The sequence below is a fragment of the Miscanthus floridulus genome, chromosome 5 (assembly GCF_019320115.1).
Source record: "Miscanthus floridulus cultivar M001 chromosome 5, ASM1932011v1, whole genome shotgun sequence".
In the NCBI taxonomy this organism is placed as follows: Eukaryota; Viridiplantae; Streptophyta; class Magnoliopsida; order Poales; family Poaceae; genus Miscanthus; species Miscanthus floridulus.
The window spans coordinates 86,095,775-86,114,999 of record NC_089584.1 but is presented as its reverse complement, the minus strand read 5'-3'; the positions used below and the strand labels follow the sequence as shown (position 1 = coordinate 86,114,999).

The 19,225-nt window shown below is 50.6% G+C and overlaps 1 protein-coding gene across 4 annotated transcripts; it reads left to right on the top strand.

Moving 5' to 3' along the window:
• The first annotated feature begins 4,618 nt into the window (after positions 1–4,618).
• LOC136452510 (S-type anion channel SLAH2-like) lies at positions 4,619–17,940 on the top strand. 4 transcript variants are annotated; one of them, XM_066453121.1, is made up of 4 exons: positions 4,619–5,050; positions 15,390–16,183; positions 16,333–17,100; positions 17,201–17,940. In XM_066453121.1, exons 2-4 carry the CDS (start codon positions 15,413–15,415, stop codon positions 17,618–17,620), a joined length of 1,959 nt encoding a protein of 652 aa, XP_066309218.1. In that variant the 5' UTR covers positions 4,619–5,050; positions 15,390–15,412; the 3' UTR covers positions 17,621–17,940. The 4 variants fall into 4 exon arrangements, with proteins under 4 accessions (XP_066309218.1, XP_066309221.1, XP_066309219.1 ...); XM_066453124.1 differs by lacking the exon at positions 4,619–5,050 and adding an exon at positions 13,709–13,861; XM_066453122.1 differs by lacking the exon at positions 4,619–5,050 and adding an exon at positions 15,024–15,137.
• Positions 17,941–19,225: the final 1,285 nt, after the last annotated feature.

Genomic DNA, 19,225 nt, shown 5'->3' with positions numbered 1-19,225 from the left:
GCCTGCAAGATCAGGGCCGGGACCAGACCAACGGTATCCATAGAGTTCAGGGCCTGTTTGGAATGCGGGATTTTTTTTCTATTCCTGCGTTTTTTCTGTGAAATTGAACTGATTCCTGTGAAATTCCTGTGTGATTCCTATGAAATTCCTGCGTTCCAAACAGGCCCTGAGTGGGACATTTTACGTACTGGCATGCATGATTGTGGCTGCTCTTGCTCTAGGCCTTGTTTAGATTGCAAGTTTTTTCACTCTCTCTTCATCACATCAAATCTTTGGACATATGCATGGAGTATTAAATGTAGATAAAAAAATAACTAATTACACAGTTTGATTGTAAATTACGAGACGAATCTTTTGAGCCTAGTTAGGTCATGATTGGACAATAATTGTCAAATACAAACGAAAGTGCTACAGTGCCAAATACTGATTCCTGACCACCATCTAAACGAGGCCCTAGAACTCTTATTAGTTGGTACCGGTACTTTGTAGTACTATATATAAACCGCGGTGGTGCTGTGAGAACTCCGATCCGTCCAGTGGCGGAGCCAAGCGGGGGCTGGCAGGGGCCATGCCCCCCCCCCCCTAATATTTCACAACAAGAAAAATTAGTAGTATGACTTAATATTTTTTATTTATATTAAGAGAGAGATTATATAAAATTCTTGTCATTTATACCTATTAATATCTCCTAGATAATATAATCATACAAAACATAATTAGATAATAAAATTATCGCAATGAAAAAGACCGAGTCGGTACTCAAGATTTACAAGTCACCATAAACGTCTTGCTGTTAACGGGCATGTCACTTGCTACTGAAAAAATAACGCCTTAGATCCTAGGATACATATAAGAAATTGCGAGCACATGTTCAAGCCAATGAATTAATTCCGACAGTCATCACAAGGAATCTAACGAGTTGAGTTGCACTTAGTTTTTACATGTTGTCTCTTTTGACCGGCCCTCCCTAAGTATAATTCCTGACTCCGCCACTGGATCCGTCCATCGCTTTCGTACACGTTTTGCTAAGGTATGGTCGATCGTGCGTGCCGACCCGATCGATCCGCTGTGTGTGGTTGCGCGTCTCCTCATCAGTGACAGTGTGCTTGCCATCGAGAAAAGCTCACTTATTTTCCGCCGGGCAAGGGAAGGGAGAGCGCACTTTTCGTACCGCCGGCCATCACAAGCTGGCGCGCGGGCTGCATCGCATCGCACGATCGATCAATGAGGGCAAAATGATGGAGCAACGCGCCAAGAATCCAACGCGTTCGATCGCCGAGTGGGAAGAAGCTACGTAGTGCGACGTGATCGAGAGCTGCGTGCCGCTGTTATCTCTTCCCACCAAGAGCCGCCGCCCGGGGCCGGGCGCGCTACCTTGTACATGCTGTGCATTGCAATTGTGCCTGACATCTGTCTTCAACTCTTAGCTTGCTTCACTGTCGGCACGCAACGGCCAGATCGATCGATTAATCTGCAATAATAATGTGGATCGATCGCGCTACACACCCGGCCATTGGCCGCCGGTCCGCGATCGCCTGCGTTATCTTGTGTTACCTACGTAAAAGTACAATATATAAAGCCACCCATCGCGTGCACCCTTTTTTGCCAACAAAGCGCGCGTACATGCTGTAATTAATGTGTGTATGTACTCCTACTAGTAGCTAGCAGCTCAAATATATATATATATATTGGTCCATGGAAAACGTTGCATGCATGCGGCCAAGAACACGCCTACACGTGTATGTACTTTCCCGGCAGCAGGCGTCATGCAGCATGGTAGGCCGTAGGCCAAAACGCAGAACGGCATATACATGCATATCCGTTTCGTCTCCACCAGATTGAGGCCGGGATCGGGGCTGAATGAAAAGCGCTAGATGCATCCAGCTACTTAATTACCTGATAAGATCAGGTACCGTATCAGATAGGCCGGTCAGAACGTTCGGTGCAGACATAGTAGTATATGCATGCATGCGTCAATGGTCACCCGCTTATGCATGGTACCGAACATTCGCATTACCAGCAGCTCGATCGAAAAGAGGCTTCTAGCTAACATCATCATATCGATCACCAAGCTCGCCCGGCCCTATGGTGGCTCTTCCGATCGCTATGGATCGACCCATGGCAGGATATGATATGCATGCACACGTTTCCCTTTAGTGTTTAGCACGGTTTCTTTATTGTATCCATCGGATCTCCATTTCCAAATTAAAAGGGTTAGCATGGTTAGGAGTAATTAACCCCAGATGCGATGTTCTTCGGATAGAATAGTCATGTACTGTGTGACTAAATAAACAATACTCTTGTGTGATAGCAAAAGGATGTGCAGTATTCGTACAATATCACAATTAATATTACTAGTAACTCCTAAAAAGGGTTAGCATAGTAACTTAGGAGTAATTAATACTAATCCAGTTGCCATGTTGTTCCTATAGAATAGGCATTAAGTAACTGTCTGGCTGGCCTTTGATCTTTCGGTCGGTTTCGGTACATGTCTGGTTGAAGAACGTATTGCGTCGCCCACTTGGGAAGATGAATCTCGCCGCTGGACGCTAGTAGTAGCTTTACCGGCTTTGGATGGATGCCCCTGGAACCAGTTGTCGCGCAACGCAATGCCAATGCGACGCCATCCAATCATCCGACCATCAGGCGCTAGCTGCGCATGCAACTGCGCCTGCAGATCGACACAGTGTTGGACTGTTGGTGTTGGGCGATACAGAGGCAGATACCGCCGCCACTAGCTGCCGCCTTCCTTCCTTCACGGGTCGGGTCGGGTACTCGGGTCTGGTCTCGGGTGCAAGTGCGACGACGACGACGCGGTGGAGTCGGACTCGGACGGCTCTTGTGGTTGTGGAGTGCGGCATGCAGCAGCGCGCCGTCGGTCGCGAGATCTCCTGGCCTGGTAGAGTAATCGTTCGTTGGCGCGAGGGCGCGAGGCAGCTCGTCAGACAGGTCCAAGAATTGCGACCAGAGCAACAAGAAGCTAGCGATGAGCTGTCGGAAAGGTGCAGTCGAGTGCGTCGGTCGCGACTTGCGAGTCTGCGGATCGGTCGTCCGGCGATCATCGAGTCGAACGCATCATGCAGATTACAGGCGGCTCAGCAGCCAGCAGGGAGAGTCTCGGTCCAAACATTGCAACCGAGCTAGCTAGTGGTCTGTTGGAAAAGGTCGAGCGTGCACCTTCAGCCTGCAAAGCAGAGCGCATTTTCACACTGTTACTATCTCCAACAACGGAACCCAAATACCACCAGACTCATTTCACGTTTGGGTAACGCTACAGGCAAATGTTTCAATACCTATTTTTTATCTTCTTCGACAACAAGACTCAAAAGAAAACCCTTTCTACAAATTGGTCTCCAGGAGAGAGGATATTCATATTTAGTTCGTGCCTCTCCTGACACATAAAATTGGTCTCCTATATAGGTACTCTGTTGGAGACCGATAAGTACTGTTGGAGACCCATTTTACGCTTGGGTGCTCTTATGCGTCTCCTATTGGAGACGGTCTAAAGATAGAAGAAAGAGAGTGCATCAGCTGATGAGAGAATGCGATTTGTCAGGTAGAAAGAGCAATGCACTACTCGAGTAGAGGGCCGGTTCCTTTAATTTGTGTGGTGTGAAGCGACCGTGTCAAACATGCATGTTCTGTGACTGTGTCGATAGATGGTTGGATCCATTTTGGTGTGCATGTGTTTGCCGGGTCGGAGCAGAGGCACTAACGGGCTGGGGGTCCATGGTGACCACCGCCGCGTCGTCGCACCAAACACAAGCGCCTAGTGGCGCCTTTTGGTGCATGCGCTCATTGCTTCCTCTCGTCCAGGAAATAGTGGCCATCCATGGCAACAGACCATGCACAACGCACCGAGCCCTGCCGCGCCAGCCATACTAGCTGCCAGCTTAGCTCGGAGCTAGCAGCACCTCGTAGCCGTAGCCGTAGCCTTTTTTTTCTCTCGTCGACGTCGCGCGTCAGGAGAAAAAATCTCTGGCCCGGAGGCACAACGACCGCTCACAAATTAAAACTTTTTACTGGCACGGTCCTAGCCGAACGTACGACGAAAAAGAAGATTAAACCAACAACAACCAACCAAGCCCTCTTTTTCCCCCGCCGCGCGATCGACGACGACCTAGCTAGCCGGCCGGCCGGCCGGCGGGGTCTAGATCCTTCCTACTATCCTACTTGGCGCTCACGAACGAGGAGGACCCGGCGGCCAGGCACACTGGCCGCTGACAAAGATACACACACGCGCATGTGGCGGCCACCACTCGCCCGCCCGCGCTGACGTCGTGACCCCGTAGCAGAGCACTCGCCCTGGCCGCTGACAAAGATACACACACGCGCATGTGGCGGCCACTACTCGCCCGCCCGCGCTGACGTCGTGACCCCGTAGCAGAGCACTCGCCCATGTCGCGCGCGCGCACGTACACCTCGTCGCCGGCCCGGCTGGCCCGGCGGGCCCATCGATCGTGCGTGACCTAAAAATCCTTGCTAGCTAAATCGCTCGGTCGTCATTGCCCATTGCCCATTGCCCATGTACCTGCATACATGAGGCTCTCCTGTTATTCGTTCCCTATAAAAAGCGCCTGGGGGGTCATGGCTCCCGAGGCGTGAGAGTGCCTGACGCACTATAGCTAGCTAGCTAGGAGTACTAGCCACACCGCCAGCAACTTGCTGCATTGCCTGTTGCTCGCCCCAGCTCCACCACCAACCAACCGCCGCCGGCAGCGGCAGCGGCAGCCGCAGCCGCGAAAGCTCCCTCGCGCAGCCCGGCACCGCCGGGTGGCCCGGCCGTCCGGATATCCCGCGATCTTGTGTTCCTCGCTCATAACAATATATTTGATTTGACCACACACATTCTCCGGCGCCGTTTCCGCACGCCGCGGCCGCGGCAACGTACCGCAGCTCCTCCCGCGGCGGGCTGGGCCGCGCTAGCTTGGACTTGCTGGAACCAACAGAACGTACGCCAAGCTACCAGCGCGCGGCGGCCGAGCTTGGAGGCTAGCGAGGCAGGTACTACTACTGCGGCTACTAGCAGGCGGACCTGGCCAGGTATCAGGTATGTACGCACGTCATATGCACCCCTTTCTTCCTTCCACCAGATTTTGCCGTGATTCGTACTGCTTTGTTTGTTTATACATGCTCCTCCGCAGCGCTATTCTACGCCCTAGCACCACAAGTCAAAACTGATAAAAAAAAATATACAGAATAGTACTGAACCGCCTTCAGTATCACTCAGTACTACACCCAGCACCATGAAATACTGAATAATACTGAAACACGACTACTGAACATACACCTAGGGTAGAATAGCGCGTGTAAATTAACCATATATATATATATAGGGTAAGGCTATTCTGTAGCTGGCCATAGAATAACTTATTCTATAGCCATCTTGATTTACGATAATATTTGTACCAATTTACGATAACATGAATATGCATTTACGATACTCGTGTTACTACAACTCACGGTGATATTTACGATAATGTTATAGTAAATCACTTAGTAAGGAATTACTGTAATCTCGTAAATTAGCATGGTAATTATCGTAACTCAAAGTGGCCACAGAATAAGTTATTCTATGGCCAGCTGCAAAACAGTAGTTATATATATATATATATATATATATATATATATATATATATATATATGGTTGATTTATTGTGAGAGAAAAACATTGTTCCGACTAAAAAAAACAATCTAAAATGTATGAGTATGGATTATAACACAAGCGAACAAAGCCTTAGTGACGTGCCATTGTAGGATTGTGTACGTGTTTCTTCTTCTCCAAATAAATTAAAGGAGTTTGGTCGAGCTGTGTACGTATCTTCTCCAAACAAATTAAAGGAGTCTAGTTCGCTCCAGCTGAGGTCGATCGGTTGGGTTTATTAATTTCGGTAAGCACTTGATCGACCTGACGCTTAGTTAAGTGCGTCGTACGTACGGCAGGTACCCGGCCGTGTGATTAAGTAAGTTACTGATGATGATCGCGTGTTTGTGTTTATTAGCTGTCCGCAACTAAGGAGCGCCGCCGATAGATACGTCTCGTGTTCTGCACTGCAGTACTGTACTATATTAGTACTAGGCTAAGGTGATACATATGCACAGTTGTACACTGAATGTACCGGGTAGTCATGGTTCACAGGTTCAGATACGTCCCGTTCGTTTGACTTATAAGTCGTACTTTTTCAGTCAACAAATAATATTTTTCTCTCATAACAAATTAGTCAACAGTATTTTTAGTCATGGCTTATCAACCAAGCGAATCGAGATAGTTGACACAGGAGTATGCTGACACACGAATTGCTTGGACGCACTCTGGTTGCGCCAAAGGCAGGGGATAGTTGTCACCTGAGAGTGCCTGATTGATTGTGACAGATGGAGTTACCAAAGTTATCCAAAAATACAAAAGATGGGCTTAATTTCCCTAATTTGGGATAAAAGAGTAGCATACATCTCGCCGGTAAAGAACCTACTTATACTATAGCTTAGTCAAACTATCTCTAGTTTGATCAGATTTATAGAAAAAAGAGCGACAGGTATATTATAAAAGTATGTATACATATATGGCAAATCTAATAATACTCATGAAGCACTCCTTCCGTTCTAAATTATAAAACGTTTTAAATTTTTTAAATACATTATTTTATTATGCATCTAGACATAGTGTATATTTAAATACATAGCAAAAGTTACGTGTCTAGAAAAAACCACAACTTCTTACATATAATTTAGAACGAAAGAGTATATCTCATAAATACTTTTTTATAGATGGTTTGACTTTGACTTGATACTATGTTAGAATTGTATTTTTTTTCCAGACTGAACAAAACCCTTATGGTTCGACTAACGTTGTTATTGTGGCGAAAGGAGCATATCACATATCTAGTATATCACATAGGAGCATGCTCTTTGTTATTGTGGCGGTATATTGGGTATTTTTTATTGGTGCCATTGCAATTTTAAAAGTTTGGAGAAATACCATTACTGTTCACCTATTTTAAAGGATGCCATTACAATTTTTTGATTCATTCAAATACGCCACAGTGTACGTTTGGGAAAGGCTTGGACCCCACCTGCAGACGTACCAGACATACTGGTATTTTCGTCTAGACGATATTGCCCTCAGCTACTCCCCTCCTTGCAGTCACTGACGCGTCGACCCCACTTGTCATCCCCTTCCTCTCCTTCTCTTACCAATAATGGCCGTCGCAAGGGGCTGCACATTCAGGCCAGCTGCTTGCCTGCCTCCTCACCGGCGCCGCCGGCGTGCCCGTACCCATGCCGGGGCCAGCATCGGTGCGCTCCGAGGCGTGCTCATGTAGGCCATGCTCACCTTCGCGCGGCCATGGCGGAGCGGAGCTCCAGGCGCACGCGCTCGCCGTTGCCATGGCTAGCCGGGGGCGAGGTCGACCACCATCTGCGTGACAGCAGCCCCACGGCCCCTGCGCGCGAGACCGGCGGTGGCTCGGTAGCTCGCTCGCACGCTTGCCCGGCAGCATCGCGGCGGCCTGCCCGCGCGTTCGCCGGCCATGGCGCGGCTGCCTTCTCGTCCGGTGGTGGCGCAGCAGCACGCAGGCGCGAGCCTGAGAGTGGGCGAAGGATGGCAGCGCGTCGCAGGCGAGCAGCTTCTTTTTGGTTCTCTCTCTCTCTCTCTCTCTCTCTCTCTCTCTCTCTCTCTCTCTCTCTCTCTCTCTCTCTCTCCGAGCTCGCGCGAAGCGCCGCCGAGCAGCAGCAGAGCTCCGGCCAGCCGCTGCCATTCTGCGAGCGCCGCCACAATCCCGGCCCAAGCACGCCCCCATGATCCACCTCGACCTCCCTTAGGTGTCGGCGCACGTGCACCTGGAGCTCCGCCCCAACATGGTCGCGTGGGAGCTCCGCCCCGCCATGGCTGCGCAGGAGCTCCAGCGAGGCCCCTTCCCGACTGCAATTTTCACGGAGCTCACCTCCTCATCGGCGCCACCCCGCCTCGACCTCACATCCACGCTCCTAGTCCTAGCGGCGAGCGTCGACGCAGCGGCACTGTCTGTGTCCATGTCCGTGCAGAACTCGTGCTCGGTGTTCGGGCGCGCCGATGGCCACGCGCAGCTGTGGCAGTCGAGCGTGCAGGTGCCTCAGCTGCTGGGGAGCCTGCTGGTTCCTGGTCATCGGCAAGCACGGAGGTGAGACCGAGGAGGCAGGGCGGCGTGGACGGGAAGGAGAACCACCATTGGTACGAGCAGAGGAAGGGGATGATGAGTGAGGCCTACACGTCAGTGACTAGGATGAGGGAAGTAGTTGAGGGTAATATCGTCCATATGAAAATACTTGAATTCCCCATATGCTGTAGGTGGGCCCAAGGGTCCCAAAGACGTATAGCGTGACATTTGTCAATGAGAGGAAGAATTATAACGGCGCCCTTCATAATAGGTAAATAGTAATGGTACTTTTTCAAACTTCAAAAATTACAATGGCACTAATTCAGATAACCCTATATTAAAATCTATGACGGCGGGTGATTCCGCGGCCTCCTAGCGTGTGTTGCACGATGACTTCTTCAATAATTATGTGGCCCTCGCGCTGTGCTGGCAGCCAAAGCAAAAGCCTCTCGCTCGTTTCGCTAAGGACAATTTTAGCGTACAAGATTTTGATACTAGCAATATCATAAACTATTTCTTGAGCTCAAATTGCTCCAACACTTTAGCTAACTAAAATTTCTAACAAATGATCACTAAAGATAAATACTATTTCCTATTAGTTACTCCTTCCATCCTATAAAAAATATCCGAGGAATCAGACATTTTTAACTTTGACCAAATACATATAAGAGACAATTAATATTAGTTAAAAAAAGACAATTAATATTTATTATGTATAACAAATATTATAAGATTAATAGTTGAATATATTTTCATAATAAGCTCATTTGAAGATACAAATATTGTTAATATTTTTTACAAATTTATTCAAACTTAAAAACGTTTGACCTATACAATACCCTAGGCAACTATCTTTCTGTATAGAGGGAGTAGCATGCATGATAACATCTACCACCCAAACAGCAATGAAAACACGTGCAAGGATAAAATCAGTGTAGCGAAGTGCGCTTATCCTTTAGTATTCATTCTGTTAAGTTTATCTATGACGACGTTGATATTTGGCACACCAAAATGGTAACTTTCAATCGTGTAACATGAGTTTGAATAAACATAGAACGATGGAAGGTATCCAGCTGAGATTTGCATGCTAAATCTTCCTGGTTTACTCAGTCGGGGGGAGATCTTAATTCCAGGTCTACTTCCATGACAGTAGCACTGACAGAGACAGTGATGGCAGATGCGCTGCTGGGTCACTCTATTTGCTCATGTGTGTGATGACAGTTTTTCAATTAATTAGAAATCTGCATGTAGCAGTAGTTTACTTGCTCGCTGGAACCGAAAGTGAAAAATTAAAGATGCTAGAAAGTAGAAAGACAGGGTAAGTACTACGCGTATACGAGGCTAATTGGTCCCATGTGCTCTTTGTCGGTTAAAATAGCCACCAGGCAACAATATTTAATCTACATATTTAGCTTTTCTAAAAATTGCATGCATGCATATTCGTTCCTTGGTTTTTTTTTTTTTGAAATCCTACGCATGTGCTCGATCACCACATTGTCGAAGACTGGAATTATCTTAAATTTCCTTATTGGGCCTGACTCTTTCATGCATCATGATGCCTAGCGTTCCACTCTCTTGTCTTTATATACGGTCTGTTTTGTTTTCAACCTTGTGGTCAAACAAATTGTTTGCGTGTGGTTGGTCGGAGGGCTACTTTTGCCATCAAATTCAAACGAAAATCAAATGGATGTAGTCCTCCGTTCATATAGTATTTAGATTTTTCTAGAGAGCTTATGTATCGCTTTCCGATGGATTTAGTTTATTTGGTCTCATACATTTCCCTGGTGAGTGGTGACTGGCAAGATCTTATTCTAACACGGCTAGCTTCCGAACACGCACCAGTAGCTTTCATGTTCCAAAATGTTTAAAGCATTTTTTATATATATGTTGGTTAGCCACCAAGTACACAGAGCCACTGTTTCTTCTCAAGATCGATAACTAGCAGGGCATCTATCTATAATCAATCTCCTATTTTTCGATAGATTACATACATATTTTGATCACTATTGGCGCGCGGTGTTGCTGATTTTATTCAGTTTAGTTATTCCCCTATTCCTTGTCAGTGCATTATGTTAGCATCGATCGATTCCGAGAGCTCAGTATGGAATTTATCTAGATACATAAGTAATTGGTTCAGATGCCAGCAACCGACTGCGCGCAGGCGCAGCCGGTCTTCCAGACAACAATGCATGCATGGTTTAATTCCTTCTTCGGCATATTCAAGATTCGAATTTGGTGGGGAAAGAAAATTGCTGGAAATTCGTTCCAGGAAGCTCCTAGCTAGCTCAGCTCGTAGAAAAGAAAGCATGCATGATTGCGCTGGAAATTCCGAGATCGATTCTCTTGAAACAGTGAATTTAACTGTCCATGCATCATTCAAACTAGTGGTACGGTTTTGAGGAATTATCGGAATAATAATATATAGATATGCTTTTGAGTTCTGACTGATCATGGGCAATGGCAGTGTGTACGTAGCTACCTAGCAGTAGCAGCAAGTACGTTGTACGTAGCACGTACTAAGCTAGTCGTCCTGGTTTAAGGAATTATTGGAATAATATAATGTATTAGAAATGCTTCGGTGTTCATTGCCAATTTGACATGGGATCAGTGTATGAGCGTACTTGTATAGCGTATTAAGGCCCATGCTCCGTATCCAAGAGGAATATGTGGCGTGAACTAGAAAGCACTATTTAAAAAAAAGAAGAAGAAGAAATAACTGAAAGCTCTAGCTAGAGCCCCTGTTAAAAAAAGAAGATAAAACCTGCTTATTTCCTCAAAAGTTGATCAGGGGTTTCTCTATCTAAGTGCACCAAAAGATTCGACGTCCCTCGAAGTCGAAACCTGTTTAATTTCTTATAACACTACTTAAGAGGAAAGATAAGTTTGATCACGGTCGTCACACGGTCAATCCACTCATTTCACCTATCATCTTCAAGTTTTTACACCCTAGCTAGTGTCACGGAACGTACGGCATGCTTAACCAGCCAATACTTTTGAATCTATCACCATAGGCGCATAGGCCCGTGCACATTTTGTCGCTTTTGTTGACATTCCGTCCCTTTTCAAATATATATATATATATATGATCTTAGAAAAAAAAATATACGCTTACTTGTCTACGATCGCAAACTGGAAAATAGTGCAGCCTACCGAATCTAATGTTCCTGGTTTTTCAAAAAGTTCCAAAGAAATAGGGCTCACCTCCTTCACATCGCTCTCGCGAAGACCCCGATTTTCCTTCCGGTAGATACCGCCAATATGGGACTGTTAGAAAAGAAAAATAAACCCGTGGGTATATAGTGGGAAAACAATTCTCTTTATGTGTTGTGGACTTGTAACCGTGTGTTTGGTTTGGGAACCAAGTGGGTTGGGTTGGATCCAACCTAGTTTTCTGGAATGGGATGAACCTATCTCGTGTTTGGTTAAAGGGTTGGGTTCAACCCAGTTTTTTGTTTGGTTGGAAGGGTCGAGAGGTATGGAATGATGACATTTTGACACCGTTAACATTAGCCATTAGTGGGGCCCATCTGTCATCCTCTTAATTTTCTTTTTTAATCCCATCACGTTATCCTCTTCCCTGGGCCACGCCAGAACACATCACTAAACCTACCATAGCCGCCACCGCCACCGCCCCGAGCCTACGTCCCCGAGCACATCACCAGCTGCCGCCAACTCCCCGAGCCCATGCTAGCCCACCGTGGCAGCCACCGTCCCGAGCTCGCCCGCCACCGCCCCGAGCTCCGAGCTCGCCTGCCATGGCTGCCACCGCCCTGAGCCCGAGCTCGCTCGCCATGGCCTCCATCGCCCCTAGCCCGAGCTCGCCTGCCATGGCCGCCACCGACCTGAGCTTGAGCTCACCTACCATGGCCGCTGCTCGCCCAGATCCAGACGCTGGAGGAGCGTATCCGCTGGGGCCGCGAGTGCCGAGGACGGGAGAGGTCGCGACGAAGGGAGGGAGAAGGAGACGGAGGTCCACGGTGTCGACTTGGGTTGAGCTCGTCCGCTCGAATTGAGGGGATCGTTCCAACCCACCAGTGCCGGTCCTAAGATTTTAAGGTCCCTCTGGCGATGTCGTCGCAATGGTCCCTCTTGATCATGTATGAAATCTTATAATATATAGGCACTAATTTTACTTGCAAAACAAAAGCAAATTCAGTAACATATTTTGAATTTAACATGTCTGATAATTATCGAGGAACAATGTAAATTAAGCAATGTATTTGTAGGTGTATGAAAATTCCAGGAACAATGTAGACTAAAAAACAATATATTCGTTTTCTTTTCTCACCCATGACAAATGTTTCTTAGGTAACATTCTAAAATTCTAACACCTAAATTAAAAGAAAAATATGCCTATATGGGTACAAAGTACTAGAAGTCTAGAATACTATACAAATAATTAATTTGGATTAAAAATAAAAAGAAAAAAATATCTTGGGCCTAAACAACTGATCAATGATCGCAATTCGTAAGAAGCCAAAAATCAAGATGTCGTCGTCGTGGAGCCTTGTCTGGTTGCCGTCCTCGTGCGCCGTGTTCATGTCTCCGATAGTCTAGCTCTTCGCGGAGGCGCGGCTCGCCAACTCCGCCTGTGTAAGGCGCACATCGTGAACTCACGATCAGAGTGTGTTGTGTGCAGAGTGACTCCTCGCCTCCTCTCTATCCGAGGGCCGTGGAAAAAGGAAACTAGGAAAGAAATGTCGATGTTGTCTTTTGGGGCCGTCTAGCCAGTTTTATGCATCTATTCTCATTAGCTTGCTAATGCCTAATGGACTATAAGATCTAGAGATTTATATATCTGGGCTTGAGCCCCTCCTCCACGTGGGCCCTCGGCCATCGCACCTGATGCCCTATCCATAGGGCCGGCACTGCAACCCGCATCTAAAGATATATTCTCTCCTGGGTTCGACACAAACCTACATGGCTCCTCAACCAAACAGCAGACCATCCGGGTTCAACCCGGGATATCCCACTCCAACTCACAATCAAACACACGGTAAATGAACCAAATCTCTCCTATGAATTCGTGGCGCTAGCTGGTATTTTCAACTCTGCATTCCTAGAGTCTCCCGGCCCTAGCACTCCGTACCGTACCACTGCCAACACTGCCGCAGGAAAGCAGAAAACACGTGGCTTTTTCGTGCGGGCTGAACCTTTCCTTTGGTTCGCGCCGCTGGTCAAGGTGATGGTGGGGGGTGGGTGGCTGGAAGCGGGACCTGGACCCGGACCCGGCCACACCCTGGCTGTGGCAGGGAGCCCGTGTGGAGGAAGAAGACCCAGAGCGCGGTTTGTTTGACTCGCCACCTTTCTGGCACGGTAGAAGTAGTACTATTTCCCAGCGAGTTCCACCCCTGTCCTCCATTCCATGGCAACGGACAGCGGAGCCATTTCCGTCGAATCCCATGTTCCGTTTTTCTTTTAAGAAAAAAAAAGGAACACAGCACTCGGCCTTGGCCTGCTTGCCGTCTATATATGCTCCTACTCTCCAGGCAAGGTCATTAGCAGCTCATTCCTACTAGCTTCCTTGCATAGTTCCATCCACCCGGCCGGTGCTAGCAAGCTAATTAATTAGGTTTGCTGGCTGCTGCTAGTGGTAGATCTCCTCCCTCTCATCATATCTCTCGTGGCTTCTACTCCACTTCGTTCCCCTGCCGACCACGTCCAGCTTGGGACCTCGAGCGAGGCCACCGTGGAGCGACGCTGCTCAACTGATGACCTGAAACACCAAGGTATTGTTGGGGATGAGCATGCATCTGTCCGCGTGTGTAATTTCTGCATGGTAACATGGCATGTGTTCAATCGGTTTGAGTTTTCGCTAGAGAAAAGGAGCAGTATGCATGCAGGATTGCAGAGACAAGTCCATGTCCATCCGTAGAAACTTTAGAGGGGATCTTAGCATCCGCACGGCTGTCCTGGTGAGTTCCGTGCGTGCGTTGTTGCATGGCTTCATGGCTGTATAGGAGCTAGCGTACGCATGAGCACGGACGGAATAGCTAGCCAGCATTCCAATTCCATGGCTGTGGGGTGTGGCTGGCATCGAGTCCAGGCAAGATTGTGCGGGTCACACCTGGGGGCGGTCCAATCCGTCAGTGGACACTGGACAGGCACACGTCAGTCGCTGCCTCGCCGCGGTGGACGGCGACGTGCCCCCTGTATAGCCTCTGCCTGTAGAAGCTGTTAGGTTTACTGGTTTGTGTGCACTAGGACACTCACTGCTATAGCCACAGCGTTTAACAATCCTTGGAGACTGCGACTCCTGCAACAGAGGAGGCAGCCAGGAGAAGCGTACAAAACCACCAACACGTCGTGACGCATCGATCCCATGGACGTCACTTCGTGTTTGTCTGCGTAGATACGAGAGGTTGATGCGGGGCAGGTCAGGGCAGGTGAAAAATAGCTGTCCGTGATTGTACTTGTTCGGGTTCTGCACGAGTCCGTTCCGAGCCAGCCATTTTTTCCCCTCCTGTCTACCTCTCGGGATTGAAAGGACTGCCATGTCAAGCTCCCGCACTATTCCTCAACCCAAGCGCGTCCCATCCGGCCATCCGGCACAAGGAATTCACTGAAAGGCTCCCTCGCCGCCCGTACGCCCCTCTGCCGGCCTCTGTTTGGGCCAAGCGGAGCGCATGTCACTGGCTCTTTTACGGCCACTGCTCACAGAGTCACAGTACTGTGACATCGGAGACCAATTTGATCTTTTGTATCTATCTAAGCGCCGGGGAGGTAGTGTCGAATTTTGACAAGAAATGTGTGGTGAAATTTTGTAATATTCAACACCAGATGGCGACAAAAGCCCCGGTCGGCAAGGTCTCCTCTCCTCTCCGCGCCGAAAAGGAGTGCCCACCTGCTTTGCCTCCTATAAAACCGGCCGCCCTCGAGCCCCGCCGAGCTGCAGTTTCTCTTGCAGCGGCCTGCTTCGCTCGTAGGGAACCCAACCCCGGTTGCTTGCTCATTACTAGAGTACTCCAGAAACCGCTGGAATTTTACCTAGTGAAAAACAACAAGGTGAGCACCGCTAGGAGTGAGTTTCGTACTAGACTAACTAGATCGATCGAACCGTAGATATGGCAAGCATCGCCGTACGGGATTGCCGAGCCGTGCTTTGGCCGAATTGGTGGATCTGGTATTGCGATACTAGCTTGATGTTCTTTCTTCTTCTTTCTCCCGCTATTATTCTTGGATTTGACGACACATGCACCTGTCGTGTGTGATTGCTAGACATGCATCTCATGAATGGTGTTTGTGTGTGCGCTGCAGGTGCCTTGAGTTTCGGTACGACGATGGAGTTCATCGGCAGCAAGGACGTGCAGATGGCCGGGCTGAACACCGAGCTGTCGTCGAGAGAAGACGACGCGCTCCCGGCGCTCCTGATCAAGGTTCCGACCCAGACCATCGCGGGCTTCGACTGCGTCGGCGCGGACGCCGACGCCACCGTCTCCCTGGACGAGCTGGATGACAAGGTGGAGGAGCTGCAGGGACGCTCGGGAACCACCAAGGATATTGTCATCAGCATCCCTGCTGCGCCGGCGAGCGCGCCACCGCCACGCGTCGCCGTCGCTCCCGCGAGAGCCTACGACGACGACGCGCGCGTCCCGTACTCCGTCTCGCTCAGCATGCCGGCGTCGCCGTCGGGGTTCCACCTATCGCAGTTCATGTGCGCGGATCACGCGCGCGCGGCTCCGGCCGACGACGTCCACCACCACCCGGTGGCGGTGGAGGAGCAGCAGGTGGCGGAGGCGCACTCGCCGCGGCTGATCAAGCAGACGCGGTTCCACTCGCAGCCCATCCTGAACCTGCACCCGTCGTCCAAGAACGCCGTCGACGAGGCACGGCGGTGCGACAGCAGCAGCACGCGCGACAAGCGGTTCGACCCGTTCAAGACCTTCTCGGGCCGCCTCGAGCGGCAGCTGTCCAACCTGCGCGGCCGCCGGCAGGAGCCCGTCGACGGCATATCCCCGGACTCGAAGATCTCCGAGGAGGAGACCGACCAGGTCCCCGCCGCTGACCGCTACTTCGACGCCTTGGAAGGCCCCGAGCTCGACACGCTAAGGGTAAGCAGCCCTTTTCTTTTTCGTTCATTTTGATACACAAGTAACACAAGCTTCAAGCTTGACGACGACGTGTGGATTTCGTTTCTGGACGACTGGTGGAGTGGAGAACAAAAGATCTGAGCGACGCGAGCTTTCGTCGTGTGTTGCAGGCCACGGAGGTGCCGGTGCTGCCGAAAGACGAGAAGTGGCCATTCCTGCTGCGGTTCCCGATCAGCGCGTTCGGTATGTGCCTGGGCGTGAGCAGCCAGTCCATCCTGTGGAAGACGCTGGCGTCGGCGCCGCCGATGGCGTTCCTGCACGTGAGCCCCGTGGTGAACCACGTGCTGTGGTACGCGGCGCTGGCGCTGATGCTGCTGGTATCCGTCATCTACCTGCTCAAGGTGGTGTTCTACTTCGAGGCGGTGCGGCGCGAGTTCTACCACCCGGTCCGCGCCAACTTCTTCTTCGCGCCGTGGATCGCGTGCCTGTTCCTGGTGCTGGGCGCGCCGCGGCTGGTGGCGGAGATGCACCACGGCGTGTGGTACGCGGTGATGGCGCCCATCTTCTGCCTGGAGCTCAAGATCTACGGGCAGTGGATCTCCGGCGGGCAGCGCCGGCTGTCCAAGGTGGCCAACCCGTCCAACCACCTCTCCATCGTCGGCAACTTCGTGGGCGCGCTGCTTGGCGCCAAGATGGGCCTCCGCGAGGGCCCCATCTTCTTCTTCGCCGTCGGGCTGGCGCACTACATGGTGCTCTTCGTGACGCTCTACCAGCGGCTCCCCACCAATGTGACGCTCCCCAAGGAGCTCCACCCCGTTTTCTTCCTCTTCATCGCCGCCCCCAGCGTGGCGTCCATGGCGTGGGCCAAGATCAACGGCCAGTTCGACACCGGCGCTCGGATCGCCTACTTCATCGCGCTCTTCCTCTACATGTCACTGGTACGTGTCGTACTCCGGTTCATGACGCATCCACCACGTACCTAGCACATTTGCCTCTGTTGCCGCCCGTTGATATGTTGATGATATCCCACTATCCCAGGCGGTGCGCATCAACTTCTTCCGGGGTTTCCGCTTCTCGCTGGCGTGGTGGGCGTACACATTCCCGATGACCGGCGCGTCCGTGGCGACCATCACGTACGCGACGGAGGTGACCAACGTGCTGACCCGGGCGCTCTCCATCGGGCTGTCGGGGATCTCCACCGTCACCGTCGCCGGGCTGCTGGTGACCACGGTGTTCCACGCCTTCGTGCTCAGGGACCTCTTCCCCAACGACGTGTCCATCGCCATCACCAGGAAGAAGCCCAAGTTCAGCAAGATCCTGGCGCACTTCCGCTCGTCCAGCTCCGACATGAAGGAGCTCGTCTTCTCCCTCTCCAATTCCAAGACGGCGGCGCAGTCCGACTCCGGCGACACCGAGACCGACCCGTCCGTGACCGCCAAATCCCGAGCCGAGCCGTGACTAGCGGCTCAAGCCAACTAGGAGCCGCCTGCTCGCGGTCTCAACTCTCATTGATAGCTGCTAGATCCCTTAGCTAGCTGTACATAGCGGGGTTTTTTTTGGATTCTGTTACGAAGGAGAAGGAGAGGTCGTCGCCGGTGAGCAAGTGCGCAGGCACGCACGCATCGATCGGCCTAAAGCTGATGCAGCAGTTGGTCGGCGTGCAGTGGATGGAATGATCGGACATACGAAGGGTATCCTTGGAGCATTTTAGTCGTGATGAGGATATAGCATGAGGAAAAACACTACTCCTACTAGTAGTAGATTGATTAATTAGTTTGTGTGTGTGTATATATATATATATATATATATATATATATATATATATATATATATATATATATATATATATATATATATATGCGCAAGTGGTGTGAACTTAAGTAAGAATAAACCATGCATGAACATGTTCTGTCCTTTAAAGATTTGGACCTTCAACTGTGGGGCACTCCGCGCACTGCTTTTGCCGTTCTGCGAGGCTAGCTTGGCCCATGCATGAGTGGATCACTGGAGATCAATGCCCTGTTCGTTTGGTTGATAAGTCATGGCCGAAAATACAGTTGACTGATTTGTTGTGAGAGAAAAACACTATTTATTGACTGAAAAGGTACTGCTTATAAGCCGCAAACGTGGCGCAAGTGTTTTGCTGACTTTAAAGATGTGCATGCAGCCCGTGGGCCAAAGGCCCGGCCTAAAGCACGGTTATTGGGCCCGATCCGAGCACAGCACGGTCCGAACCCTAACTGGGCCCGTGCTGGCCCATAGCCCGTAGCAGGCCGGGCTTGGGCTGAGGCCTCGGCCCGCTGGGCGGCACGACCCGGCCCGTTTTACAAGCGCCGGCCCGGTGGAGGCCCGGCAGCCGGAGGGGCTATATAACCCCAGTCCCCACCTCACTCCGCCAGTCCGCCCGCAGCCGTTCCCCCTCACTCCGCCAGTCCGCCCGCGTCCCGCAGCCCTTCGCCCGCGACCCTCGCCTCTGAGCTCTGTAACCCTAATCCCCACCTCGCCTCGCCTCTCGCCGCCAGTCGACCACCTCCCAGGCTACCGCTGCCGTAGTCCTGCACTCTGGTGAGGTCTCCACCGCCAGATCTTGGAGATACCCTCGCCTCTGAGCTCTAAAACCCTAACCCTAATCCCCACCTCGCCTCGCCTCTCGCCGCCGGTCTCCCCCGCCGTCCACCGTCGACCACCTCCCAGGCTACCGCTGCCGTCGTCCTGCATTGTGGTGAGGTCTCCACCGCCGGATCTTGGAGATACCTCGCCGAATCCCACCACTGTTGTCTCCTTCATCTTCATCTTCCCCGTCTTCGGCGATGATGGTGACCGCCGACGCCGGATGTTGAGATCTCCTCTTCTCTGATCTCTCCCCCCTCCTCGTCTCACTTCTTCCTCCCTACCTCTCTGACTAGTTCGACTCTCTGTCTCTCTCTGACCGGATCTTGGGATCTCCTTTTGTCTCCCCCCTCTTCTCCGTCTCGTCTTCGTCTTTTTTTCCATTTCTCCGGCGCCGGGCTCCGTCTCCATGCAGGCAAGTACCTCTAACCCTAACCCTAACCCTAGATCTAG